Genomic DNA, 14,885 nt, shown 5'->3' with positions numbered 1-14,885 from the left:
TTTTTTTTTTTTTTTTTTTTTTTTTTTTTAAGGGTATGAGTTTGTAGTAAGCCAGCTCTGCAGAACGCTAATTATCCTTTACCTGCAGCTTATGTCTCAAGTACACATAACCTTTTGCTGTTGTAATAATGAAAAGCTAATAAAGAGTGGGCAAGGTTTGGTACATAGAGTTACTAAAAGTTTTTTAAAGCTACAGTAGAATCATTTTTAAAAAGTACGTAGTTGGTTTGGTGGCTTAAGCCAAGATGTCAGGAGGTTTTTTCCTGTGGGGGCAAAACTAAGTCGCTTAAACTCTTTGTGCATCGTTGTCCTCATTGCTACAGGGGCATTATGCCTGAGTGTATTCAGAGGTGGAAGATGCTACAGAAAGACAACGTGTTACCTGCTTTCATTTTGGCTTTTTCTGAGCAGCTTGACAAAAATTACCTTTCGGTACTCTGTAACAGCTACTACATGGTTTTGTATGAAAACTAACTCAACAGGAGTTCTTGCTCTGTTGATGATGGTATTTGATAACTTCAGGCAGAGGAACAGGAACCTCTTACAAATGTACCCCTAACAAAAGGGGAATATTATATAAACAGAGCAAAAGTGAATGCATTCCATGAGGTGGCAGCAGCTTCCATCATACGTACACAGAAGGGAAAAGTGCCTGAGATAGTAAGAACTGATGACTTCCTTTGATCCTTATATTGAAAAATACTGTTGCGTCTTGGTAAAATAAGGCCTTAAAACATAGCATAGTTGTTTGGACAGGTGATTTTCATAAAGTATTACTGTATGAACTCTACCTAATGAGGTTCTAGACATATATAACCTAGTTGTAAGCTTTGTGTTGCTATTTTTAAAGGCATTTGTACTCTTTAAAGGCAAACTACTTCTAATGGTTTTACCTCAAATAAGAAGAGTGCTTTTTACTTATTAAAGGTAGAAAATAAAGTGGTCTTACCTAGTGGTGGTGTATATCTATTTTATCCAAAGGAACTGTCTTGAATGTTAAGTGTACAGATGTATCGTCTTTACTCTGTCCTGCCTAGTGTACAACCTACACTTTGGAAAATATAAAACTTCATTAGTCTGAGGCACACCTGGGACTCAAGATTAACTTCAACTGAATGCTAAATATAAAACATGAATGTGAGTACTGTTACAGCACTGCTATAAAATCTGTTTTGCTGTTGCAGACTTACAGCCTTCAGTAGAGAGCAGTCTTCTCATCAAAGGGTCTCATGTGCTTTAAGCTATTACTGAGGGAAGAATGAAACACTGCTTTATATACCTGGCTTCTGGGTACAGGTTAGAACAAAAACGAAAGCCTGTTTTCAAACGCAACACAGCCCATCCATGGCCACCGTAGTTTTGGGAATATTAAAACTTCTCTGATAATCTCCAAAGAATCTTCATGCTCATGGAGGGGCTCCTCTGTATAGAAGAGGAGTGGTAAAAGAACTCAACGCAGTACCCAATAGCAGTACCCAGAATAAATATTACAGAACATGATATCTGGGATTTGTGACAGGCACTGCTCTTTGGTCAAATCCTGTGACTGAAAGTAAACAGCTTTGAGGGAATACTCCCCAGGTAAAAAATAAACTCTAAATTGCATGTATGAATCTTTTGTGAACTGAAGGGAAAAATTCTGATGCTGTGGACCTGGCAAAAGAATTATAAAGCTCTGTTTTGTTGTACATGACTGTTTTATACCATCCTGGTGTGCGTGATATCCAGTCAATAGGGCACAGGACTGGATGTGGGACCTTGAGTTCTTGCTTCTCTTCAGTTTAAAGTGAGACGCTTAACTTCTGTGCCTCAATTTCCAGTCTTGCTAACATGGAGTTTATATACTGTGAACTGCTTTGAGGAATTTATCTAAATGTAGTATGTCTGCTGTAAAAGAAGGTAACAAGAGGAAGAAGACTTTTGAAGAAGCTGAATTATGGGTACAATATATTTGGAAAACTGGCAGAAAGCGGAGACAAAATTTAATGTTGAATGTGGATAACATTATGGGAGAGGTAAAATATTCTCAAAGCCAAAATTTGCTAGAGGAACGGTTGAGATTTTTTTTTTCTTTAGTTTGGACAGTTGCTTCAGAAAAGGCAGATTCTCTCTCTATATGCAGCACTTCGAGAAATGTAGATAGAAATTCTGTTTGTCCATTATTGTTTGCTCATTGCAGCTTGATCCTCTTTCCAACAATCACAAGCTGAAATGACTAAGCATTTAGAAACAAACCAGGCAGTTCATACTCTGTTAATATGAAATCAGTTAACATGCAGAAAAAGCAGTGGTAGGGCCTTACCTCCAGCCTCCATAGTGTGAAAAGACTGAAATTGGGAGGTTACTTGTGCCTGTATAATGTAAACCCAGCTGCTAGAATACCAGAAAAGAATCTAACTAGAATCTCATCACCAGCCAGCCTGATTCACTCTCAGCTGCTCTGTAAAGTTCATAAACCTCTACAGACTTGACTCTATCCTCTGTTTAGTTATCTTAACTAGTTGTTACTTTTAAGGTCTTTCAATTATAAATGAATATAGGCTTCAGTAATGAAGGATCTCAGTAAATGTTACACAAGCAGTCACAAAAACAAAGTTGGATTACAAAGTGCATGCACTATACCTGGAGACTTTAGATAGGAGCAGGGAAAAACCTTATAGAACAAAGGGAATTTATATTTGAACTCTTATTTACCTGGTCTTCCAGTATCCTGTGTACTATGAATTCAGTTCTTAACCTGCTTATTCATACGTTTTGGTACACTGAATATGTCAGCTTGACACTACTTTTTCATTGCTCTAGTCCATTTCAGTTTTATAAAATGTCCAAGACTGCTCTCAGAAGGGAGGATGTGATCATGTTGCCTGGAAAAATTTAGAAGTGTAATAATAATTGATTAAATTCTAGTAATTTTTTCTCCTATTTTTTAAACTACACGTCATCACACTGCTGTAAAACAGTAAGTAGAAATCTCTCCTCAGATAGATGTGATAGGAGATGAAAACAACATCATTTTTACAAATTTCTTGGTTATAGAAATGAATTATTTAAAAAAGGGCTGTTGACTTGCTCTACAAAACTATGCCAGAAATGTAAGTGCAAACATTTCAGCAAAAGTAAATCATTCTTGCAGAATACAAGTTCCTTCTCTACTTTTCACTTCTGTGCCCTGGATGCCAGCTCCTGAAGCAGCTATTTAAGGCAACAGCTGGGAGTGGGGCACTCAGATGCAAGGACTTCACAGGCATAACTGAAACAGCTGGAGAGATGCTATCACTGCTTTGCCCCAGCTACAGGTAGAGGTACCTGGCAGAGCTACAACTGCCATTTCTGTTCTTTATTTAGGTCTCTTAAATAATATAGAGAGGAGGGAGGTAAGACAAGGTTATTTAAAAAATAAACTATTTTGCATGGGTTTTTGGCCCGCAGTTAACTCTGCATACTCATCCAAATGTCTTTGATGTACAGCTGGCTTATTCCATTCCATTTCCAAACAAAAGGCATGATCACCCACAGTTCTCACTAGCCAGGTACTCTAAAAACGGGCAGCCTGAACCTATTGTAGGAGCTAGCAAACCCCTCTTAAGGCAGCTATTTTAAAGAGACTCACTAATGTGTCTAACCATTGCTCTCCTTGTTCTCCATCCGTATAAAACTTTGCAGAAGCAGGGTCTCCACTGTTACACAAGCTATGCAGCTGCTCACCCCTTCCTCAAATTTTGGCCAGCACTCCAAAAATGAACTTTAAGGATCAGATGCTAACAGCAGTACACACCTTCTGCAGATTGCACATATATCTTACTGCTTGTCAGGGCAAGGTCTATCCTTTTATACTGTGTCTGTACAAGGGCTAACAAATTGTAACACCAAGGAATGTGTCCTACATACAATCATCAAATTACAAAATGTTTCTGTAACACCCATCTGTTGATCAACTACCTGAATATTATCTTCCATAGTTTAATACATTAATATTTAAAACACATAAAATAAATACATTTTATTAACTTTCATAATTGAGACACAACAGCTTATTCTTCAGCAGTATCAATATACAGATTTAACCAGAAAAACATCTACAAATTTAAATTTAAAAGCAAATTCTTAGAAATTTCTTTCAAGATATTCTCAAAAATGGAATTTAAACAAATGCTGACCCATGGTATGAAATTTAAGTTATTTATACCAAATGGTCCAAAATACAGAATTAGAGAGGCTCAGCTAATGTGCGTGTGGGGGAAAAGGTAGAGAAACAGGTGATCTGAAAATAAGCAGGAGTAGGTTCTAAACGGTGCAATCTATGATATAAAAAGGGCAAAGCTGGAATGTATGTGCTAATAAAGTTAATTTATATCTTAATATGATGAAGTAAAACAGGTTGGCATTTGTCATTTTAAAGTGCACATATAACATACTATTCATTGTATTAGTGTTGTATCTATTCCAAATTAAGAATTTGATGTTCAGGACTTGCTTTTTCAGTTGAGTGAAGGCAGGTGGTGCAACAAGCAATTGCAGGACAAGTATATTTACTTGATGTTAAATAATACGATGGCATTGTGCAAGATCATTGGAAAATTACACTTAATAGTTCCAGTCCCCTCACCAAAGTCACTTCTATGTAAGTGTAACACTGATGTGGATGAGCATGTACACATATACCTTTCTAAACAAGGAGAGAGGGAAGTCCTTTTCTGGTCTGTAAATATTGCATAGAGGAAAACATGTTGTGATATGCCATGACAGTAAACAGAAATATTTACACATGAAATCATTTCTATAGCTGGTAACCATTACAACTGTATAAAACACTAGAAAGCAAAGTCTAAATAGCAACCAGAGACATAACTTTTCCAAAGTACATAGACAATATTCTGATTAAGAAATTATTTTCAGGTAAGTGTTATTCTTAACAGTACTTTGTCTGAATAGCAACCGTTTGTCATTGATGATCCTGAAAAGGCACTCAACATATGGGCATGTTTTTAACGAGAATAATCTTTATGGTAAAAACCTGCACAGAAATCATCACAGAACTATGTGGTGGAAAGCACGATTAACATGAACAATAACTGCAAGTGTTTATTAATATTTATTAGAGCAGAAGTTACAACATGGATGATATGCTATGTATGAAAGCAGCAATATCATATTACTTTAGTATCCTGACATGTAATAAATATTTTTTCCAAAATGAGAACTTAAATAGTCAGTATATTTTCTAAATTAAGTTCCATCTCCCAAGGGGACTTTGTCCAGGAGCAGCTGTGGCTGTCTTCTAAATAGAGACAACTGAACAAACAACAGATATTAATTCAAGCTTCTAGTCTGCAGTTTCACATTTATAACTCCATGCTGAAAAAAAATTATGAAATGTAGCAATGTTAGAAGTCCTTCCTATGAATTACCTGTCAGCTACCTCAAACTAAGCAGTCCTGTTCCTACTTGCTCCTTTAAAAGATTCAAACTTCTGCTGCAAACAACTGCCAGCACATATTGAAGGTAACTTCTCCTAATGTTAAGCATCCCCTTTTATTTTCAATATCAGTGCCATTTTCAGAATATCCTTACGCAGCATCTGAGGAACATTTAATCTATTGGGACTGTAATGAGACAGACCAGCCCAAGAGCCTGTTAGTTTTCCAAATAATTTCTGAAATTTTAATTGAAAGCAGAGGAACTGTTCCAGCCCAGGGGCTCAGGCAAGGTTAAAATAGACTAGCCTGCTTGTTTCTCAAATTTGAAAATGAGAAAGATTTCACCCATCTTTTTTTTTTCCAAAAAAAGTGAATATCCCTGCCCTGCCATAGCACCTTTTCTACTCCTACCACTTCAACAATCTGACTGAGGCAGCACTGCACAAGATTTATTACATCTCTACAAGAGCTTTCGTGCACAATCTGTTCAGCTCTTTCATATCTCCCTGACATAGTTAAACTTGGAGGTTTCAAGCTATTAAGCTTCAAACCTCTTAGCAACTGGTCCTCATCCACAATACTTGGCCATGCCTTTAGGTAACTTTTTGGTCCTTTTAAATATTGTTGGAAAACCTAGAAAGATTCTGTTTTTGTGTGGCTCTTTATACCAGCCAGACTGTCCTACCACTTCTGCATGTAGGAAGACTCTAAGCAACACAGGCTATTCTAGACTGCTTACAATTACTAACCCTTACAGTTCAGTTCTTACAGCTATAAAAGAAACTTTCTCCTTCCATGAGTAGCCTTGAGACCAGCTTTCCATTACTTGACAGGCATTCAGCATCCTCTACTGGGTTCTGCTTCACAAACAGTGTCTGCACAAGGATTTGTCTCAATCATCTCCACAGGAAATGGAGGGAATCCTCTTACAGCTGAATTGGAATCCATCTCTTTTCTCAAAATTAATTTCCTCTCCTCTCCTGTAAACATGGAGAAGAAAAAAAAAATTGAAATGAATTTGTCAGGACAGAAAATGCAGAAATGTACTTCAGTTAGGTGGGAGCTACAGTAGGTTGAATCACAATTCAAAAAACAGGGAAAATAGTATCCAGAATATTTTTTTACTGCTGGGAGAACAGACAGCCTCCATACAGAACTTCATTCAGCTCAGACATATCTTCCATCCCTCTTTACGCTGCATGCTGTAGTCTCTTCCACTACGCTTTCTACCACAGTAGTAAGCATGGTGTTTTACTTCTCTTCAGAAGTGCACGTTTTGTTCTCCCACATGGGATGAGCTGCCCATGTTAAAAACTGGAGATAAAATGTACACTGGAGAATTAAAAAGAGATGCTTTGCCATCCAAGTAAATGGCCAATTCGGCTCTTACATCTCTTGGGAAAACTTTTGCTACCAAGAGAGGAGCGTTTCCTGAGCTAAACTGTCAAAACATTGCATGACACCCTCTTCCCTCTAAACTGCTTCCAAAAACTAGGATAGCCCTGGTGATTAAGTTCACCTGTCAGTGATCATAAGCCTCTCCAATTTAAGCATACTCTCTCGGTCCTATTTTATGTATCTCTACTTACCTGCCTTTTGGTGAGATCCCTGAAGGGCAGAGGCATCAGGAGAGACAGCATCTTTTGAGACTGCTGTCACTGTGTGAAGCGTTTTGAGTTTCATTTTGTGGTGTACTATTTTGTTACATTTCCTCTGTGTCTTTTTTAGAGTTGCCAATTGTCTGCAACCATCTGTTTCAGAAAAGCCATATTCATCAGATAAAATGTTAGTGAGAGGCTTTTTTCTTTTTTTTTTCTTTTTGTGAGCATGTCTCTCTTCCTCCCTGGATCGCCTCTCACTTCTTTGCCCTTCATGTCTTAATTTACTACTGGACCTCTTGCATGATTTTTTAAGCTTACGTCCACTCTGCTTTGTCAAGCCATCAGGTACAGAATTTGAACAGAAGCTACATTTTTTGGATTCACTGTCTTCATCATTCTGAGCTGCATTTTTAACACAGACAAGAATTTTTTTCTCTTCCTTTCCCACAAGCGAGCATAATTTGTTACCATCACTGAAAACCTTTTCATATTTTCTCTCCGTTCTCTTTACTAAGCTACTGAAGTATTCAGAATCACTACTAATCTCTTCCAATAATTCATTTAATTTGTATGCTGACCCAGATGGCTTGTACGGCAGAGTAACTTTCCTGCTGTTACTGTCTTGTTTGGATTCTTTATTATGACCGAGGTTGGTACCTCCGAAGGAATTGTTCAGTTCTACACGTGGGAAGTTGCCAGTGTTGAGTGAGTCATTCCACTGTATTTGGAAGTTATTTGTGAACCCTTGAAAACAGGTCTTATGTTTGGACGTTCCCGATGTAGGCTCTGATTTCTCAATGGTGATCTCCCATCTATAATTATCATCCCTGCTGCAAGTTCTCTCATCCAGATTTTGTACAAAACTCTTCTCAGCAAGGTGCTGCCCATACTTGTTCCTCAAGTTGATCTGAAAGCTGTTGCCATTATCTGACACCACCCTTTGCCACCAAGACTTGCTCACAGCAGTTTTTGGCTGTAGGCAGACACGTGCATACCGTGGGGTTTGATAGTAGTTTAATAAATAGTGTATGAATTCATCAGTTTCATAAACCTTTTGCTTTTTGCGGCAGCCTGTATCACATGCTGTTTGTGAGTTCGCTACGTTCAAAGCAGGGGAGTTCTCTCTATCAAGAGACTCTACGAGCTTGCAGTCTTGAGTAATTGTAATCTGTAAAGAGCCACTTTCAGAGGAGCTGTACTTGTCCACTCTAGTTAATTTACCAGAGCTCAGGGTTACAGCAGGATCATTTAAGACAGTCCTCACAATATGACAAGATGATGCAGGTAGCTTAGTCTCCCACTCTCTCTCACTAAATGAAGAGCCATCTGTTTGAAATAACCGATACTTAAACTTTTCCCCATGCTTCTGCTCCCCAAGATAATGGAAGTCTTTCTGCTCCTTCTGTGCAGTTTGTAACTCTGTCTCCGGAAAGTGATTTTTCCTTAAGTCTCCAAGGTCCAGTAAAGGCTCCACTTTTTGGCTGGTCAACTGTGCAAAATCCTTCAAATAAAATGGGAAAAAAATCATGAGAAAGAGAGCATTGGTTCAAAGCAAAGAAACAGAGCTTGAAAAAATTCTTTGAGCTACATCAGAGCAAACTGAGCTAAATTACAAACCAACTTGTCGTTAACCCAATGCTGCCACAGTTAAGACAGTGGTACAGATATAACCAAGGGCACAATTTGACCTAATTCGAAACCCAATCAAACCAAACTCTTCAGCCCTCCTGTTGCCTCACAAAGCTGGGCTCTTAATTTAAAATATTTTTCCATTCAATAAAATGACCTGTCTTGTTGGGATATAAGTGATTTGAAACCACTAAAATATTTTTTTTTACCCAGCTTGATTATAGAATCCCACTAACTTTGGTAATTCTGCTAAGTCTAACTTCTGCATTTTGTAAGTGGAACATTTTATTACGTACAAATAATTAGAGACACTGCTCTAAACTACTTTTTTGTGATAGCTTTTGAAGACTGATGTCACGCTTCACTAAAAGTCAAAAGGCAAGCTAGTGTGAACTCTGGCAGGCACCTTTTTTGGGAAGGAGAGGGAGGGACTCCAATAACATGCAAGAAATATTAAGCATTAGTGTTTTAAAAAAGAAACACTACAAAAAATTTGCCAGTGGCCTGTAGCAAGTCTTCCCCTTGGCAAATGATGGAATATAAGTCTTTGTAGCATTTGAGCTTTCATTTAAAAAAAAAAAAAATGAAAGCTAGCCCATATAACTAAGATCATTATCCAAATATGAAGCAAAGCAGTGAGTCTGTAGGCAGACTTCTGTAATTCCACACTGCTGAACAGATTTTCCAAAACAGCAGTAGAGTGAAACTGACAAAAAACATCAGTTTCGCTGCTTGCCCACAGAAGGCTGAACACTGGAGGTGTAGCTGACATTATCCAGGTTACTCTGCTGCTTGAATAAGCCATGACTGGCAGCAGATGCAGTAACTAGAGTTATTCATAGGAGAAGAGGATGCAAAAGTAGTCGAGACCTCTTTTCCTAGAGTGCTGGCTTGGGATTTAGCACAGTAATTACACATCTTTTTCAGCATGGTAATGAGAACCAGGGGTCTGCTTTTAATTTATCAGACACCTATTGGGCAGAGTCCAATATCAGAGATGAAACCACTGAGCAAAGACAAAGAACAGATTTCTGGTTAGAATCACACCACCATTTTTCTTATAAATAGGTGTGAGAAAAGGCTAAATCAGTGTTTCATGAGCTGAGCTATACTATGACTGTTCAGAGGCAAATGGGAAAGGAGAAGGAAAGGGGAAAGATAAATGAAAAAAAGGAAGAAAAAGAAAAAATGAACAGTTTGACAGTATTTCCTGGACTGCCAGAGAGGTTACAGTGTTTTGATAGTGACAAAGTGCTACCTTATGAATAACACATGCTAGTACTCCCAGAATCCCAAACCATCTTTCTAACCAGCATCTGGCCATCAGGTGTCTGGTAAGTTATTCAAGCTCTAGTAAATGTCCTTTAAACTTAGAATGTTCGTTTAAATAGTCTTACTTTTACTCGGTTTAACAGCACTGTAAGCAGCCTTACAGACTCCACTCTTCTCTGAGCTAGTAGATATTTCCTCTCTTCCCATTCAGGCATATTCTCTGGCCACTGCTCTTCTTCAGCTGTTACCTTCTGCTGCTTTCTTGGGCGTTTTTCATCCCGATCTATCTGTCTCTGTTCTCTCCTCTTGAGCTTAGCCTTCCTTTTTCTTTCTCCAACTTTTTTTTCATCATCACGTCTTTTTCTAGGTAATTATTAATATGGGACAATTTAGATGACACTCATTTTACATTTTAATTCCTGGATGCTGGGAGGTAGGATTGTAGCGTGCTAACAGCAAGTGGCTCAATGCTGAGAACCCAACAGCTGTTAGCACTAAGAAATCCTCTCTCCTAGAGCAGTATGTGTAAAGTCAATGGCAACCAACATACATCCAATAGATCCACAGATTTAGGACTGGTTTTGACTCTCTCTCCTGAAATGTCTTGTGTTCTTAGATTTTTCATAATACGTTGTCTCTCTACAGTACAGACATTGTTAATATTTTAGTTTCTTCCATATCACAAAGACTGGATTGTTGTTCCTCCTCCCCTGCACCTGCTCTTTTTTATGTTATAACTGGTAACTAAAGTTTATAACCTCTTTGATCCAAACCTACAGTCCTTAGGCAAGCCAAACTCGTCTACAAATTAATAGGGATTTAGCCCACGTTAGAGACTCTACAGAACAGTTCCCATTCTGGAATAGACTTCCCAAGGAGGTGGTGCAGTCCCCAACCTTGGAGGTCTTCAAGTGAAAACTGGAGAGACCCCTTGCTGGAATCATTTGATCTCAGCAGCATTCCTGCCCAGAGCAGGGGGGTTGGACTCAATGATCTTTCAAAGTCCCTTCCAGCCCTTAATTTCTATGATTTCCCTAGGAATGCAAGTTGAAGTCAACATTTTAACAAGATTGTACAAAGTTCTCTATATTCTACTGAAAATAAATTTTCTGCACAATCAATACAGCATCTCACAAAAGTCTAGGAAATCCCAGGGACAAAAAGTGGACATATACACCTATCAAACCTAATTGGCTTAATTAAACTATTCAAATAACAAAGGTATTAGATTAGGTGGTTTTGAGTTAATCTAGCACAGGGGTCAGCAACGTTGTCATCCAGAGTGCCAAAAACACCCACAACCTTGAATTGTAAGATGCTAGCGTGTTGGGGTGGATGGCTGATGGAGCCACCAGGGGCCCAATCTTTGTTCTGGCAGCGGAGCCCTTGCCCATTTCCCACCATCTGCCCCAAGGCGTGTGTGCCAAGCAAAATGCCTGTGTCCCACGCTCTGGCACCTGTGCCAGGGGTTGCCTACCCCTGATCTAGCATTACAGTTCCCAAGCTTAGCATCCTAAATAGCATTTCTATATCAATATGCACGTTCCTGGCTTAATCACTTACGTCAGGCAAGATAGAGCTTATACACTCCTCCTGAAATCTTAGTATACAATTACTATTTTTCATACGCATTTTACCAATGCTGCTCTCACATAACACCATTGGAAAGGATGTAAAAAATAGATGAAGCATGAATTTGTACATGGGGATTTTCCAGACAATGCTGAACCATGTAGAAGCCTACCTGTCCCATGTTCTATGTCAGATACTAGCTTTACTTCAGGACAGAGAGGCTGTATAATTTTAATTTTTGGCATTGTAGCCAACAAGAAACCATGATTTCTGGTTTCCCCTCAACCACACATCCAAAATGTTAGTAGATTACCCTCTTGGATAAACCTGAAGAGCCTGGTAACAATACATATATATTTGACGCTCTTTCCAACAACACTACTCCAACAGCAGCAATGTTGTGAGGTCCACTTTTACTAAAACAACACAGCTAAGCATTGCCTTTAGACTTGGACCAATTCATATCTGTAACCTTATGTTCTGCTACTGGAAACATGTCCAGAGTATTTTGCCACCTTCTTGGGTTAATTTATAGTTTTACTGCAGAAAAGCCTTCTTCAGACTTCACAGAAGTTTTCTTTTAAATGACATTTAATATATCAATAGTGATAACAAAAAACTTAATTCACGGACATGTAAGGAGAGAGATCAAAGGGGGGAACAATACCTTTTCATTGGGAGGTTTAGGCCTCTGGACAATTCAAGACTATACAAACACAATCTCTTTATTTCCCTGCACTAAGTTGATTACCACTCCTTCCCTTTACTAGTGCACCTTTCATCTGATTCCTACCTGTTTAAACTAACAAACTTATTTTGCTTTCATTACACATGATGAATTAAATACAACATTTAGCACTCAGTGTAAGCTCTCCAACCTGCATCTCCTCCATCCTTAACATGATCAGAATGGAATTCATGGTATTTGTCTCTTGGGATTTACCTGAGAAGAAGATGTGGTAATAAATTCAAAGAAGTAGGACACTCATTGAAAATAAGTCTCTCACCTTTCAGCCTCCTCTTCCTCCCTCTCTTTTTCCCTTTCTCTTTCTTGCTCTAGTTCCTGCAGCTTGAGTCTTTCCAGCCTTCTCCTTTTTATAGCTGTTTCACCGAAATGTTTGGTTGTCACCTGTTGCAGAGGAAACAGAATCAAACTCAAAAATCCATGGAGTTCTATGTTTATACACAGATTAAAGAGCCTATTTAAACTTGAAAATGTCCTTCTGCTCTTCATTAGTCTGGAGGACTGGAATATGACTTCCAAAATTCAGAGTAATAGCTGCCTTCTAATCTCAGGATGTTACCTGTTACTCACAAGCATCACCTTACACTACCCTCACATTAATGTAAGTGTAGTAAGGTATGTACGCTAATGTCTTAAGCTGACAAAATGCCTTTATTCACAACCTGTCAATGTCCACTTTAGGGGATTGGAGACTAAGCATTTTCAGCAGAGACTTCCTAGTTATAGAATTCTCTTCTCCTGAAAAACAGTCTGAGCCTAAATTTACCAATTTGCCGAACTACATGGGAAACGATGGGTTATGGATGGCTAGTGGACTGCTGCAAAAAGGAGAGCTGTATGTTGTCTACTGAGAACCATTTAACCTAACATGATGCTATGTTTTGTCTGTTTTGGATGCTCGGATGTGAGCCCATTAAAAGAAAACATTAAGGCTGAAAGACCAAGAAATTTGGAGCATGTTTTATGGGAACAAAAAAACTGCGTGCTTGAGAATCATTTAGAAGCTTTCTAGTCAGCAAAATACTTGCAACTATATCGCAATAACTAAATATGACTTTTAGATGAATACTGCTAATCACTTAGAAAAGCGGAAACCTGCATGCTTTTGTTTCCCGCTGTTACACTGGGTAGACCACTGATCTGTCTTTCAGGACTTGTAATTATGCCCACTTTAAGCAATACAAGGTCCTGTGAAAAGCACGTGGTGCAAAATAACTATTTCTTTAAACAGGGGTGTTGACTTCACTTGCACTATCAGTGAAGAAACCCCAGGTCCTGAGTGCATTTTTCTTAGCTTTGGTGGCATTCCAACTCGACCCCTTTCCACTTTTATTTTACCAATAAAAAAAAATTTTTTTTGAATCCCCAAAACTAACTACCACACTTGTATGAAAACACTAAAAACTCCAAATATTCAGCCAGGTAGTACCTCCATACAAACCAACTTCTTTATACAAACAAACCAGACCAAATGGCGTTCTCTAAAAGAGTCAGCCATTTGTGACTAGTGCATTTGTGATACTCAGCCCTCATACAGGACCAGAAATGCAGCTAGAGCTTTGTTCAACAGGTTGGGAACTAGAAGAAGGAACACATGCTACAGCAGTCCACCCACCCCCACGCCAAACAGCTACACTCTCCATCTGTAAATTCCCACCTCAAATATCCATCACTTAAGCCCTTATATTGGCTAGTAGGACGCCTGATTTCCCAAACAAAAAGTTCCCACATTTAGTTTTCACAAAGCAGATCCTGAAGTAGAAAGGACCTTCAGCAGTCTCAGCAGATAAAACTGGGTTGGGCCAGGGATTTTGATACTTTGCAGCTATCATTCAATCCAGTCTTCAACTACTCAGCAACCACTTCCACAGTCTTTATGATACCGCGTTTGAACAAATACACCACTGACAGTATCAGAAGGGATAGCTTATGCTGCTTTTTTACTTCTGAAAGAGCTGTGTTCTCTTGGTATTAGTTACAAAAAAAAATCAGATCTGTATAGATCTCTGAAAGTGGAATTATTCACATTTCTTCCTACCCTTACTTCTTTATAAGGGTCAAGCATATCTACATTCTTGAGCTTTCCCAAAGCTCTCAAATGCCAATCTAAAAACAGCCTCACTTGGCTTTTCATTATTTGAGCCCTTCCAAATAGAGGCAACCAGAAATATCAGATCTTTGCTCAGCAAAGTCTTTACTCATTATCTCACTTTTTATTCAACCCCTCCTCTGGGCATGGGTTCAATCAAGTTTATATGGACTAGTCTGTGCTCAGCTGTTCCTTTATCTAACTAGATCTTGGATATCTTTTTGGATACCCTCCAAATGAGAGTTAAATTAAACTCAGATAAAGGCCTATTTAGGGGGTCCAACAACTATGAAAGAAGTTTAGTTAGGAAATCCAGTTTTCATGTTAAAAATACCTTCTAAAACAGGGGTTGTCAACCAGGGCTATGCATACCCCTGCGGGTACTTGGGAAGACCCCAGGGGGTATGCAGCAGCAGCACAGAGAATCAGAGGGCAGGACTGCCAGCGCTTTGTGCCGCTTGCACTGCTTTTGTTTTCGCCAGCACTGTGCACTGCTGGCGCTTCTGCCGCCGTATACCGCCAGCACTTTTCTAGTTTTCCATTGTCAATCAGCTGCCAGG

General features: G+C 38.8%; 1 protein-coding gene across 1 annotated transcript in view; it reads right to left on the bottom strand.

The window, feature by feature from the left end:
* Nucleotides 1–3,985: 3,985 nt before the first annotated feature.
* LOC109300789 (A-kinase anchor protein 17B) overlaps nucleotides 3,986–14,885 on the bottom strand; it is a 21,514-nt gene continuing 10,614 nt past the window's right edge. Inside the window, exons 4-7 of the mRNA XM_019521620.1 lie at nucleotides 12,499–12,620; nucleotides 10,045–10,282; nucleotides 7,007–8,519; nucleotides 3,986–6,397 (exon numbers count right to left, since the gene is read on the bottom strand). Of these exons, the coding sequence (XP_019377165.1) occupies nucleotides 6,255–6,397; nucleotides 7,007–8,519; nucleotides 10,045–10,134 (1,746 nt within the window). The 5' untranslated portion in view covers nucleotides 10,135–10,282; nucleotides 12,499–12,620 and the 3' untranslated portion in view covers nucleotides 3,986–6,254. The remainder of the gene's footprint in view (nucleotides 6,398–7,006; nucleotides 8,520–10,044; nucleotides 10,283–12,498; nucleotides 12,621–14,885) is intronic.

The sequence above is a fragment of the Gavialis gangeticus genome, unplaced genomic scaffold (assembly GCF_001723915.1).
Source record: "Gavialis gangeticus isolate Ggan-Ray unplaced genomic scaffold, GavGan_comp1, whole genome shotgun sequence".
In the NCBI taxonomy this organism is placed as follows: domain Eukaryota; kingdom Metazoa; phylum Chordata; order Crocodylia; family Gavialidae; genus Gavialis; species Gavialis gangeticus.
The sequence above is the reverse complement of the archived record's forward strand: the minus strand, read 5'-3'. Positions and strand labels throughout refer to the sequence as shown.